Source organism: Carlito syrichta, unplaced genomic scaffold (genome assembly GCF_000164805.1).
Source record: "Carlito syrichta isolate Samal-C Ts95f unplaced genomic scaffold, Tarsius_syrichta-2.0.1 Scaffold307930, whole genome shotgun sequence".
NCBI classification, from domain to species: Eukaryota; Metazoa; Chordata; class Mammalia; order Primates; family Tarsiidae; genus Carlito; species Carlito syrichta.
In genome coordinates this window covers 275,772-290,254 of record NW_007252026.1, presented here as the reverse complement: position 1 = coordinate 290,254, position 14,483 = coordinate 275,772, and the positions used below count along the sequence as shown (strand labels likewise).

The 14,483-nt window shown below is 44.7% G+C and overlaps 1 protein-coding gene across 2 annotated transcripts in view; it reads right to left on the bottom strand.

Moving 5' to 3' along the window:
* The window catches only part of ACTR6 (ARP6 actin related protein 6 homolog), a 36,024-nt gene extending 22,375 nt beyond the window's left edge, over positions 1-13,649 (bottom strand). For both annotated transcript variants that reach the window (XM_008064682.1, XM_008064683.2), the window contains exons 1-6: positions 13,474-13,649; positions 11,529-11,646; positions 9,507-9,575; positions 7,446-7,569; positions 4,189-4,324; positions 4,041-4,097 (exon numbers count right to left, since the gene is read on the bottom strand). In XM_008064682.1, the coding sequence (XP_008062873.1) occupies positions 4,041-4,097; positions 4,189-4,324; positions 7,446-7,569; positions 9,507-9,575; positions 11,529-11,646; positions 13,474-13,541 (572 nt within the window). In that variant the 5' untranslated portion in view covers positions 13,542-13,649. The remainder of the gene's footprint in view (positions 1-4,040; positions 4,098-4,188; positions 4,325-7,445; positions 7,570-9,506; positions 9,576-11,528; positions 11,647-13,473) is intronic.
* Between the last annotated feature and the right edge of the window lie 834 nt (positions 13,650-14,483).

Sequence of the window (14,483 nt, the reverse complement as noted above, 5' to 3'; positions counted from 1 at the left end):
GCGTGCCACTGCACTCCAGCCTGGGCGACAGAGTGAGACTCCGACTCAAAAAAAAAAAGTCACTCTCTAAAGATTACATACTATATGATTCTGTTTCTGTAACATTCTTTCCTGTTGTTCTGTTAATTATTTTTAAGGTAAAAACTGTTAAAAATGACTTAAGAGTTACCTGGCCAATGTTCATCCTCCCACCAGCTTTTTAAAAAATGTGTATTTTTAACTTTTTAAACTGGTAACAATTATTTACGGAATACGCAGAAGTTTTTTTACTTTTTTGAGTCAGAGTCTCACTCTGTAGCCCAGGCTGGAGTGCAGTGGCACACTCACGGCCACCCCAGCGTCGACCTGCTGTGCTCTGGCGATCCTTCTGCCTCAGCCTTCCAAGTAGCTCAAACTACAGGCTCGCACCACCACACCCAGTTAATTTTTTGATTTATTGTAGAGATGAGGGCTCACCAAGTTGCCCAGGCTGGGCTCAAACCTATGGGCTCAGGCAATCCTCTCACCTTGACCTCCCAAAGTGCTGGGATTATAGGCGTGAGCCGCCGTGCCCAGCCCCATAGTGATGTTTTGATACATGTAATTAGAGCAGAGTAATCAGCACTTCCATCATCTCAAACATTGATCATTTCTTTGTGTTGGAAGCATTCAATATCCTGCTTCTAGTTATGTGAAACTGTAACATTCTTTAAGTAACAAAATTAAAGAAAGAAAGAAAACAGATGGGGGTGGTGGTTACATGGTCAGGAGAGGGAGCAAATATAAAGGTATGGTACAAAAAAGCTACACTGTGGTGTTGAAACAGTCTATATCTTTATTGTGGTGGTGATTACACACATCTCAGAGTGGGATAAAAATGCACTGAACTGTGTATACTTCTACACAAATGAATGCAAGTAAACTATGGTGAAAATGAAAGGTGATTTGTAGTCAACAGTATTGTATTAATGTCAAATCACTGTTCTGATATTATACTATAGTTATATAAGACATCGTTGGCCTGGCACGGTGGCTGATGCCTATAATCCCATCCCTGGGAGACCAAGGGGAGAGGACTGCCTGAGCCCACGAATTCGAGACCAGCCTGGGCAACTTGGCGAGACCTCATCTCTACAATAAATCAAAAACTAGTCAGGCATGGTGGCATGCACCTGTAGTTCCAGCTACTTGGAAGGCTGAGGTAGAAGGATCATCTGAGCTCAGCAGGTTGAGGGTGCAGTGGCCGTGAGCATGCCACAGCCCTCCAGCCTGGGTGACAGAGTGTGACTCCTACTCAAAAAAAAAAAAAAAAAAAGATGTCATTAAGGGTACACAGGACTATGTGCTATTTTTGTAATTATTCAGTACATAATTATTTCAAACAAACTTTTTAAAAATAAAAGCTAAAAAATAAAAACTAAAGCTGGCCAGGCTCAGTGGCTCAGCCTGTAATCCCAGCACTTTGAGGGCCGAGGCAAGTGGATTGCCAGAGCCCGCGGATTCGAGACCAGCCCAGGCAACTTGGCAAGACCTCATCCCTACAACAAACCAGAAAAATTAGCTGGGCATGGTAGCATGTACCTGTAGTTCCAGCTACTTGGAAGGCTGAGGCAGAAGGATCGCCAGAATCCAGCAGGTTGATGCTGGGGTGGCTGTGAGCGTGCCACTGCACTCCAGCCTGGGCGACAGAGTGAGACTCCAACTCAAATTAAAAAAAAAAAAAAAGTACTAAAGCAAGAGGTGATAGCTAAGGGCTATCGGTTTCTTTTTTAATGAAAATGTTCTACTAAAAGTCACTAAAATGATACACTTTAAGTGAGTGAATTATATGGTATGTGAATTAAATCTCAGTAAAGTTGTTAAAAAACAAAAAAAGTAGGCCAGACACAGTGGCTCATGCCTGTAATCCCAGCACCTGGATCCCTAGCACTTGAGAGGCAGAGGCAAGAGGACTGCCTGAGCCCAAGGGTTCGAGACCAGCCTGGGCAATTTGGTGAGACCTTGTCTCTATAATAAATTTTTTTAAAAAATTAGTGCCAGGCTTGGTGGCTCAGCCTGTATTCCCGTGCCTTGGGAGGCTGAGGTGAGTGAATTGCCTGAGCCCGCGGGTTCGAGACCCGCCTGGGCAGCGAGACCTCATCTCTACAATAAATCAAAAAATCAGCCGGGCGTGGTAGCGTGCGCCTGTAGTTCCAGCTACTTGGAAGGCTGAGGCGGAAGGATCGCCAGAGTCCAGGAGGTTGAGGCTGCAGTGGCCGGGAGTGGCCACTGCACTCCAGTCTGGGTGACAGAGTAAGACTCCGACCCTAAAAAAAAAAAAATTAGCTGAGCATGGTGGTGCACACCTGTAGTTCCAGCTACTTGGAAGGTTGAGGCAGAAGGATCACCTGCGCCTAGCAGGTCAAGGCTGTGGTGGACTTGAGCATACCACTGCACTCCAGCGTGATGACAGAGTGTGACTCTGACTCAAAAAAACAAAGAGTAATAGGCCAGACATGATGGCCCATACATGTAAACCAACACTTTAGAGTCCAAGGTGGGAGGACTGCTTGAGCCCAGGAGTTTGAGATCAGGCTGCACAACATAACCAGGCTCCCTCTCTACAAAAAAAGTAATAAAAAAAATAATAATGGTACATCTGACAGAAGAAAAAAAGAAGAGAGAAAAGGTATAAGGAAATATAGAGCCACTTATTTTCTCATATAGCATAAAGGAGAACAAAAATACTGACAGATTCATAGCAGCCAAAGTTAACATAGCAAGAAAATGAGAGTGTGGAATTGTTTGTGTTTGTTAGTTAGAAAACACCTGCAAGAATACTTATGTTGGCCAGGCTCGGTGGCTCAGCCTGTAATCTCAGCACTTTGGGAAGCCAAGTCGAGAGGATTGCCTGAGCCCACGGTTTCGAGACCCACCCGAGCAACCTGGCGAGATCTCGTCTCTATAATAAACCAAAAATTAGCCAGGCGTGGCAGTGCATGCCTGTAGTTCCAGCTTCTAGGAAGGCTGAGGCAGAAGGATCACTGGAGCCCAGTAGGTCGAGGCTGCAGTGGCCGGCCAGGAGCATGCCATTACCCTCCAACCTGGGTGACAGAGTGAGACTCCAACTCAAAAAAAACAAAAAAAAATATTTATGCTACTAAACGCAGTAAATCTACAAATAGGCTGGGCGCAATGGCTCAAGCCTGAATTCCAGCACTTTGGGAGGCCGAGGTAAGGGGACTGCCTGAGCTCACAGGTTTGAGAACAGCCTGGACAACTTGGAGAGACCTCACCTCTACAATAAATAAAAAAATTAGCCAGGCATGGTAGCACACACCTGTAGTTTCAGCTACTTGGAAAGCTGAGGCGGAAGGATTGCCTGAGCCCAGCAGGTCAACGCTGGGGTGACGGTGAGTGTACCACTGCACTCCAGCCTGGGCAACGAAGTAAGACTCCAACTCAAAAAAAAAAATCTAAAATAGAAGCATAAATTACCATGTTCATGTACAACATTTACAATATTAAAATATTATTTATAATATATTAAACTCCCTAGAATTTAGAATTATCTTCTTGGTGAACACTACATTTTATGTGCTAGAAAACATTCCAAATTTCAACATCATTAGTATTTATATATATGATACCATTTTTTTTTTTTTGAGTTGGAGTCTCACTCTGTTGCCCAGGGTAGAGTGCAGTGGCATGTTCATGGACACCTCAGCCTAGACCTGCTAGGCTCAGATGATCCTTCTGCCTCAGTCCCCCAAGTAACTAGAACTACAGGCATGCGCTACCACACCTGGCTTATTTTTTTTTTTTTTGTATTGAGGTGGCCTCACCAAGTTGCCCAAGCTGGTCTCGAACCCCTGAGCTTAGGCAATCCTCTCACCTCAGCCTCCCAAAGTGCTGGGATTACAGGCCTGAGCCACCACATCCGGCCTTGATACAGTTTTTTAAGTAATAATATAGAATTGCTACCTACAGGGACGAATAAAGGTTAAAAAAATTTTTTCAATTACTTTAAAAAGTGTATCTCCAGTGCTCCACCCTCCCAAAGAATCAAAGATAAATATTACCTGTAAGATATGATCTCCTTTAGATGATTGGTTAAGAGTTTTCCTCCCACATTTATCCTAAAAGGGGAGAATTCAAATTTGGCTCATTCATCGCACATTTAATTGAGTTTCATTCTAAGAAATAATAGGAAAACTAAGTGCAACTCACCGAATAATTGCTTCCTTTTTCTTTTTACTTCTACAGTAAGGAACTATATGTGTAAAGGAATATCCACTATCTACAATGATACAGCATAACTCAGAAGGATTATCACGGAAATACCGATGTGCACTGAGAGCCCCAGCTATCAAAAAACATAAAGAAGAAAGAACATATTAAATAAAAGTATAACACTAAAGCAATATAAAACATAGAAAACTAAGGTAAGCACAAAGACAAAAATGTTCCTTTTAATCAGTTTTAAAGGTAAATAATTATTTCGTGGCTTATGATAACTATTGCAACAGCAACTAATTTTTACTGAGCATTTGTAATGTGCTGTGCTCTATTCTAATCTCTGTATAATGAGTGTGGGTGCAACAATCCCAATTTACAGATGAGGAACCTGAAGCACAGAGAAGGAATTCACGCAGAGTCCCACAATCAGGACACAGCAGAGCCAGGATTCCAACTTAGGCAGGGTGGCTTTGGAAGAGAAGGTTTCTCAACCCTGGAACTACCGACATTGTGGGTGGCATAACTCCTTGTTGTTGGGGACTGTCCTGTGCATTGTAGACTGTTTAGCAGCACCTTGGCCTCCACCCACTAGATGCCAGCAGCACCTTCCCAGTTTTGACAACCAAAAAAAAGTCTCCAAATATTGTTGAATGACCCTTGGGGAGCAAAATCACCCTTGGTTGAAAACATGTCTGCAGATTGTACTCTCAACCATTACAGTACACTACTGCTTTATATAGACTTAAATTCTGTAAGCTAGGCCCGCGACAGTGGCTCACGCCTATAATCCCAGCACTTTAGGAGGCCAAGTTGGGAGGACTGCTTGAGCCCTGAAGTTCAAGACCAGCCAGGGTAACACAGCAATGACTCATCTCTTAAAAAAAAATATATGATGGCGCATGCCTGTAGCCCCAGCTACTCAGAGGGCTGAGTCAGGAGAATGGCTTGAGTTCAGGAGTTTGAGGCTGCAGTGAGCTGCAGTCACACCACTGCACTCCAGCCTGATGAGAGTGAGATCCAAACTAAAAAAAATAAATAAAATAAACCCTAACCCTAACCCTAACCCTTATGGAAGTTGGAACTGGCATCCAATTCCTGAGCAAAACCCGACACGCACAGGCCATAAGAAATAAGATAGACAAGTGGGACCTCATTAAACTGACAAGCTTCTGCAAAGCCAGAGAAACCATCAAGAGAGCAGGGAAACAACCCACAGACTGGGAAAAAGTATTTGCCAACTCCATGTCTGACAAAGGCTTAACATCTAGGGTCTACAAGGAACTCAAACATGCTGAAAAGAAAAAAACCAACAACCCCATTACAAGTGGGCAAAAGATGTGAACAGACACTTCTCAAAAGAAGACATACAAGCGGCCAACAGATACATGAAAAAATGTTCAGCCTCACTAGTCATCAGGGAGATGCAAATTAAAACTACACTGAGATACGACCTAAATCCAGTCAGAATGGCCATTATCAATAACTCAAAAATAACAGATGCTGGAGAGGATGTGACGAAAAGGGAACACTTCTACATTGTTGGTGGGAGTATAAACTAGTACAGCCTCTGTGGAAATCAGTGTAACGAATCCTAAAAGCTCTAAAAATCGACCTTCCATATGACCCTGCAATCCCCCTACTGGGAATATACTGGGAAGAACTCAAATCACTCTATAAAAAAGATATCTGCACACATATGTTTATCGCAGCATTGTTCACAATAGCAAGATCAGGGAACCAACCATACTGTCCATCAAAAGAGGACTGGATTAAAAAAAATGTGGTACATATACACAATGGAATATTACGCAGCCCTAAAAAAGAACAAAATCATGAATTTCGCAGCAATCTGGATGGAATTAGAGTCTATAATACGGAGTGATCTCTCACAGAAACAAAGATCTGAGCATCACATGTTCTCACTCAGAAGTGGACCTTGAACAACTACCGTAATACTATAAGAAAAGGATTGACAGTGGCAGGAAACTATGGGGGTGCAGGGAGGGGAAGGGAGGTGGGATTAATGGTAGTCAATATCTGTCTGGGGAAGGGGGGGCACACCTCATCAACAAGGGTACCCGCACAATGCATATTTGTATACCCAGCCCTTAACTGTACCCCATAATTTTAAAATAAAAAAATATATTAAAAAAAAATTCTGCAAGCTAAATATTTAAATACTTTTACTATACACAATCATTTAATGTAATCCTAGCTTGCAATCAACATGCTTCTTGATGATATTTACAGACTATTTCCCATCACTTTGGCAGCCTGAGCTACTAACATTTCAAACAATAATAATAATGTCAAAAACATTATATTTCACAAACACATTCAATGACAGAAAAGCTAACTACCTCAGAATAATCTTCCAGAGATTACGAATATTGGGCAAATAACTTCGTTAGAGAACTGTATCTTACTAGTAAAAAGATAAACTGAGAGAGGTTTGACTAATCTCAGAGTCCATTTAGTTTTAAAATTCTGAGTTTTCTTTCTTTCAGATCTAAAGAATGCCATTTAGTATTCTGGGATTCTAAGAGCTTCTTTTCTTTTCTATTCTTTCAGTCTGGGTCTCACTCTGTCACCCAGGCTCGAGTGCAGTGGCACAGCTTACCCCATAGCCTCAACCAGCTTCAATGTCCTGGGCTCAAGTGATCCTTCCACCTCAGCCTCCCAAATAGCTGGGAATACATGTACACACCACCAGGCCCAGCTCATTTTTGCTTTTTCATTTTTTAGAGACAAGGTCTGATATGTTGCCTGAGCTGGTGTTGAACTCCTGGGCTCAAGCAATCCTCTCACCTGGGCCTCTCAGAGTGCTGGGATTTCAGGTGTGAGCCTGGGCTGGCTGGGTATGGTGGCTCACGCCTATAATCCCAGCACTTTGGGAGGCCAAGGTGAGAAGACTGCCTGAGCCCTCGGGTTGGAGACTAGCCTGGGCAACTTGGCCAGATCTCATCTCTACAATAAATCAAAAAATTAGCCAGGCTTGGTGGCATGTGCCTGTAGGTCGAGCTACTTGGAAGACTGAGGAGGAAGGATTGCCTGAGCCCAGCAGTTAAGGCTGCGGTGGCCAGGAGCGTGCCACTGCCCTCCAGCCTGGGTGACAAGACTGAGACTCTGACTCTAAATAAATAAATAAATAATAAAGGTGTGAGCCACCACAGCCAGCCTTAAAGAATTTTTTTACCCTGTCATGTCCATATTCACATAACTCGAGGTCAATGAAAACTTTAACTCACCATTTACCCTTAATACTGCTTGGAACTGGTATTCTTCAAATAGAATTTCATTCATTGATTCTTGAATTGAAGTGAAGTTAAAATATGGTTCTGTGATAATAATATTAGTGTCTAAAAAATCAACCTATGAGGGAAGAAAATTCCAAAAAGTTTTATAATTTGTAGTGATAATTATCAATACTTGTTTACATATACGATCAAAATTATTCAACCCTCACAACAACCCTCATGAGATAAGTCTCATCATTACCCCCAGTTAATAGATGAACAAATAGAAACATGGAAAAGCTGAATAAATTACCCAGGTTCTGGCAGCCACTTAGTGACATAGCTAGGATTTGAACCCACAGAGTTTGGTTATAGAATCCATACACTTAACTATTATGCAAGTTTACCTCTTTTAAATTAGCATGCCTTATTAATTTATAGTATATGAAAAGCATTAATAAAATGTTCCTGTCGGCCCGGCACGGTGGCTCATACCTATAATCCCAGGACCTTGGAAGGCCAAGGCGAGAGGACTGCCTGAGCCCAGGAGTTCGAGACCAGCCTGGGTAACTAGGCGAGACCTCATCTCTACAATAAAGCAAAAGATTAGCCAGGCATGGTGGCACGCGCCTGTTGTCCCAGCTACTTGGAAGACTAAGGCGGAAGTAAGGCATGCAGAGTCACACAATTAGGACAGAGCAGAGCCAGGATGCCAACTTAGGTAGGGCGGCTTTGGAAGAGGGTTTCTCAACTCTTGAACTACTGACATTTTGGGTAACCTAACTCCTTGTTGTTGGGGACTGTCCTGTGCACAGTGTCTGAGCCCAGCAGGTCGAGGCTGTGGTGGCCATAATCGTGCCACTGTACTCTAACTGGGGCAGCAGAGACCCCAGACTCAAAAAAAAGTGTTACTATCAAACTGTTTAAAGACAATTATGCAAAAGTAATTAATGATGATTATAAGTACTGAGGCTGTTGTTATGCTTCAGAAAGGGCAAAAGCGAAAACAAAACAAAAAATGATAAAATAAGGAAACAAAAACAAATAAATAAAAGTAAAAGGGCTTCAAGATATTCAATTTTGACCGGGCACAGTGGCTCAAGTCTGTAATCCCAGCACTTTGGGAGGCCGAGGTGATAGGATTGTCTGAGCCCATGGGTTCGAGACCAGCCTGGGCAACCTCGTCTCTACAATAAATAAAATATTAGCTGGGCCTGGTAGTGTACGTAGTTCCAGATACTTGGATGGCTGAGGTGGAGGATCGCCTGAGCCCAGCAGGTCGAGGCTGCGATGGCCGGGAGCGTGCCACTGCACTCCAGCTTGGGCGACATAAGAGAGACTCCAACTCAAAAAAAAAAAAAAGATATTCAATTTTATGTAATTCTCTCCCACATATTCTTGAGGAGTATTAAAACTTGAACATTCTCTCATTATACATATAGCCATAGGGAAAAGCACAAAATTATCTTATAGTTTTCACACATTAAAATATGTATGCAGGCTGGGCGCGGTTGCTCAACCCTGTAATCTCAGCACTTTGGGAGGCCAAGGCAAGAGGACTGCCTAAGCCCAGGGGTTTGAGACCAGCCTGGGTAACTTGGTGAGACCTTGTCTCTATAATAAAAAAAATTAGCCAGGCATGGTAGCATGCGCCTGTAATTCCAACTACTTGGAAGGCTGAGGCAGAAGGATTGCCTGAGCCCAACAGGTCAAGACTGCAGTGGCCATGAGCGTGCCACTACATTCCAGCCTGGGCAACAGAATTGACTCTAACTCAAAAAAAAAAATGTAGGCAAAAATATTTTATTGTGAAAACAAAAATGATAGAATGAATTGTTCTAATAGTAGAAATTTGAAGTAAAATTTTAACCTTGAGTTTCATAAAGACTATCTTTACTCAACCTCTGCTTAAACATAGACACTCTATTCAGTTGCATTCATTAAATATTTAGAAAATCAAAACTAGCGTTAGCTATATTTTAAAGTGACTTAAAACTCTTGAAATATAACTTCTAATTTTTCACTTGAGTAGGACATGGAAATAGAATGTGAATACATACTCTAATTTGTTACCTGATACATTTCTTTTCCGAAAAGGTAATCCCAAACTTGTCTTTGAACATCCCAATTCACCAAGTAGCCCTGCAAAACATTAATTATAAATTTAATAATCAAGAACTTTGGGCCAGGAGCAGTGGCTCATGCCTGTAATCCCAGCATTTTGGGAGACGAAGGAAAGAGGTTTGCCTGAGTTCAGGGGTTTGAGACCAGCCTGGGCAACATGGCGAGACCTTGTCTCTACAATCAAAAAAATTAGCTGGGCGTGGTGATGCATGCCTATAGTTCCAGCTCCTTAGAAGAGTGAGGCTGAAGGATTACCAGAGCCCAGTAGGTTGAAGCTGTGGTGGCTGTGAGTACGCATGTCACTGCACTCCAGCCTGGGCGACAGAGTGAAACTATTGCTCAAAAAAAAATAAATAAATAAAAATAAAAAGAATCTGAATATATCAGGTTAATATATTCTAAAGCACTGATTTCTTTCTCTTTATGGTTACTTTTTCCAATCAAATGCTGCATGAATTTTAAATCAGTTATATTAGTATATATTTTTTTAATTACAAGTAAATAGTAACTAAAAATTTCAAGGGCTTAAAAGACACATCAGTATATAGAGATGCCTCTCTATACCAATTTTCTTTTTCTTTTTTGAGTCACAGTCTCACTCTGTTGCCCAGGCTGGAGTGCAGTGGCACGCTCACAGTCATCACAGCTTCGACCTGCTAGGTTCAGGCAATGCTTCAGCCTCAGCCTTCCAAATAGCTGGAACCACAGGCACATGTACCACTATGCCCGGCTAATTTTTTTATTTATTGTAGAGATGAGGTTTCCCCAAGTAGCCCAGGCTGGGCTCAAACCTGGGGGCTCAGGCAATTCTCTCAGTGCTGAGATTATAAGTGTGAGCCATCATACCCGGTCAGTCATCTGTTTTTACCAAAACAATTTATTTTCAATTTTTGGTTTTAATTAGATCTTTATTAAAATTTAAGTCATCTTTTCTCAGAGACATAAAAATATCTTTGCCTGGCCGGGCTCGGTGGCTCAGCCTGTAATCCCAGCACTTTAGGAGGCCGAAGTGGGTGGATTGCCTGAGCCCACGGGTTCAACAACAGTCCGGGCAACTTGGCAAGACCTCATCTCTACAATAAATCAGAAAATTAGCCAGGTGTGGTAGCATGCCTGTAGTTCCAGCTACTTGAAGGGCTGAGGTGGAAGGATCACCAAAACCCAGCAGGTCAACGCTGGGGTGGCCATGAGTGTGCCACTGCACTCCAGTCTGGGCAATGGAGTAAAAATCCAACTAAAAAAAAAATTAAGGCCGGGCTCGGTGGCTCAGCCTGTAATCCCACGCTTTGGGAGGCCGAGGTGAGTAGATTGCCTGAGCCCGCGGGTTCGAGACCCGCCTGGGCAACTTGGTGAGACCTCATCTCTACTATAAATCAAAAAATTTGCCGGGCGTGGTAGCATGCGCCTGTAGTTCCAGCTACTTGGAAGGCTGAGGTGGAAGGATCACTGGAGCCCAGCAGGTTGAGGATGCAGTGGCCAGGAGCGGCCACTGCACTCCAGTGTGGGCGTCAGAGTAAGACCCCAACTCTGAAAAAAAGAAAAATAAAATAAAAAACATAAAATAAAAATATTTTATACATACACACACACAGCCTTATACATAAATTAAAATTTTTCTTTAGGCTGGGCGCAGTGGCTCATCCTATAATTCCAGCACTCTGGGAGGCTGAGGTGAGAGGATTACCTGAACCCAGGGGTTCAAGATCAGCCTGGGCAACTTGGTGAGACCTCACCTCTACAATAAATCACAAAAACTAGCTGGGCATGGTGGCATACGTCTGTAGTTCCAGCTACTTAGAAGGCTCAGGCAGAAGGATCACCTAAGCCCAACAGGTTGAGGCTGTAGTGGACATGAGCGTGCCACTGCACTCCAGCCTGGGCAACAAGAGTGAGACTCCAACTCAAAAAATAAAAAATAAAAATAAAATAAAATAGGTCTACAATGCTAGAAATGACACACAAACGAGTTACCTTTTGAAAAGGAAGGATGTAAAAGAGTCCAGAAGGGTCTTTTATTTCATCTATCTGGTTAGCAGTAAAAGTTTTAAGACGTGCTGTTTTTGACCTGAACTGACAGTTAGGAATAACCCTAGAAACAAATAATATAGTAAATATAACTAAATATTTAGTTGCTAAAAACACCTTTACTGAAACACCACCCCTATTGCCAAAAGATTAGTACATTCATAACCAGTGTTTCTAATCCTGTATTCCAATAATACACAAATGCCCTCTTTATGTTTAGTATGTAACAGGGCCTTTATCTTTCTTGTAACACTGGACACTTTATCTTTCTCATAGGTCCTCAAGAAATCCCTGCAGGTGAGTACTGGTTCTGTCACTACACAGTTGAGAGCCAGGGCTTTGGTAATGGCCCTACTCCTTCTGGCTTTAATGCAGAAACTCTTCATTCCATTCTGATAAGAATTCACAATTTCAAAAGTCTAGCCATAAAATTAAGTTTCATGAAGCTGCAGATTTCCAACTGATAAGACGCTATAGGGTAGCAGCCCCCAGTCTTTTTGGCATCAGGACCGGTTTCATGGAAGATAATCAGGCACCAGATTCTCACAAGGAGGCAACCTAGATCCCTCGCATGCACCCTTCACCACAGGGTTGTGCTCCATAAGAATCTAATGCCAGCCAGGTGCCGTGGCTCATGCCTGTAATCGCAGCACTTTGGGAGGCCGAGGCGGGAGGACTGCCTAAGCCCAGGGGTTCGAGACCAGCCTGGACAACATGGCGAGACCTCGTCTCTACAAAAAAATCAAAAAATTTGCCGGGCGTGGTGGCGCGCCCCTGTCATCCCAGCTACTTGGAAGGCTGAGGCGGAAGGATCACCTGAGCCCAGCAGGTGGGGGCCACCTGCCACCGCACTCCAGCCTGTGCGACAGGGTGAGACCATCTCAAAAAACAAGAAACGAAAATCGAATGTCGACGGCTGACCTGACTGCGGCTGCTCACCCCCTGCCTCGGGCCGAGGACCCCTGCTACAGGGTACAGAGGTAGGAGCTCGTCTTAGATCTGGCTGTGAAGACACACGCGAGCCGCTGTCAATCTACACAGGTATGCACCCAAATGTGTGTGCGACACTGGGTCACCACTGCAAGGATGCTGTGTTCCTGCAGCTCTCACTCAAGATACTGTCAGCATTTCCCCTGCGTGTCTATATATTCTCTGAAGACCCAATGTTGAGAAGCCGCGTTGTTGTCAATTTCATGGCGGTGTTACGACGGATGTGGCCAATCTTCTGTTCTTGTTATCTCGCTCGCGTGCGTTTTGCTACACAAGGTCCATGAATCCGACAGACACCCCTGTACTTATTCTCACCACGTGCAGCACTTCCGATCGCTGCGTCAAAGGACAACGGACGATGATAAAAGCATTGCCAGATGTTTTCCAGAAAGACTAATAGCTTACATCCTTACTCAACTTGATTTCTCTCTTTACGAGGAAGAAAAGGGAAAACAATCCTGTGAATCTGACAGAGGAGAGGCGTGCCCTTAAATTCCTCACGTATTCATACGCTTTGAGACCACACACGTGGGGCAGGCCATTAGGTATTTGGGTTTAAGCGGCCGACGAGGGCCTAAGACAGCGGCTTTAGACTTCTGCGGCTCGCGGAACCCTTCGAGGCTCTAATGAAAACGCGCCCGGAGGAGAATACCCACGCGCCGACGCGCCGCCCACAGCTGCTTAAGGTTAACGAGCTGGGCCACCCGCCCTCCCGACCGGAACGCGTCCCCCGAAGCTTAGGTTCCCGCTACGAAGCGAGACGCACAGCCCACTTCCGGGGCCGGGCGGAAACCAAACCGTGCTCAACGCCAGTCGGCCCGCGGCTGTCCCGCCCCCCGCCGCTCCCCGGCTGAGCGTCCGGAGGCGCGCGTACCTGTCCCTCGGAGGAAGTAACACTTACGAGACATTCTCGTGGCTGTAGCCGATTTTGGCGTTGTAAGCTCCGTTATCCAGCACTAAGGTAGTCATCTCAGCACCACCCACACCGCGACACCGACGCGTCCCCTTCAGACTCTCCTGCCCAGCCTTCTTCCGGCACTCTATGGTTGCTGGGCGGGGCTTCAGAATGCGCTTCCGGTCACCCTAGCAACGGAGGACGCCGGAGGTGGGAGCCTTTGGCGCGTCGACCAGCTACGCCCGGCAGCCTTTGCGCTTCCACACCTAACCCGTGAACTTGGTGGCGAGACGCGACTGCTAAGTGCTTCCTTGCCCACTTCATATTTGTCCTTTACTGCGCAGACTGACTCGCGCCTGCAAGTTCCTTCTAAGCCCTGTAGCGAACCGGCTCTGCCTGTGTGTCTTCCAGGAGTCTTGCCCAGACAGTGACATTTCTTGGAGAATTACGTGCAGAACCATCCTCAGCCCCATTCATTCTCCGCCGCGCCCCGTCCGACTGCAGGATCCAACCACCCTGAACTGCATGAATGCTGTTGTGCCGACTGCTCTTGATCTTTTACTCATGTTCCTACTTTCGTCTTCCCTCTACCTGCTTCGTCAGAACCGAGCTTATGGGACTTTCTCGTCCAGAACAGGCCTCATACTCCTAACGTTCCTGACACACTCCGTTTCCATTTCCTTTCCTTGAATTTGGTGCCCCTCCTACGGGCTCCTGTAACGTTCAGGGCCAATCCTTATGTATCATGCATAGTTAACAGAATTTCTAGCATCTGGACTCTACCACAAGATGGGAGTGTAGACTTGGGTGATGAAGATGACAGGGTTAAAACTTGCACAGCTCAGCCGGGCTCGGTGACTCAGCCTGTAATCCCGCGCCTTTGGGAGGCTGAGGTGAGGGATTGCCCGATCCCGCGGGTGCGAGACCCGCCTGGGCGGCGAGACCTCATCTCTACACTAAATCAAAAAATCAGCTGGGCGTGGTAGCGCATGCCTATAATTCCGGCTACTTGGAAG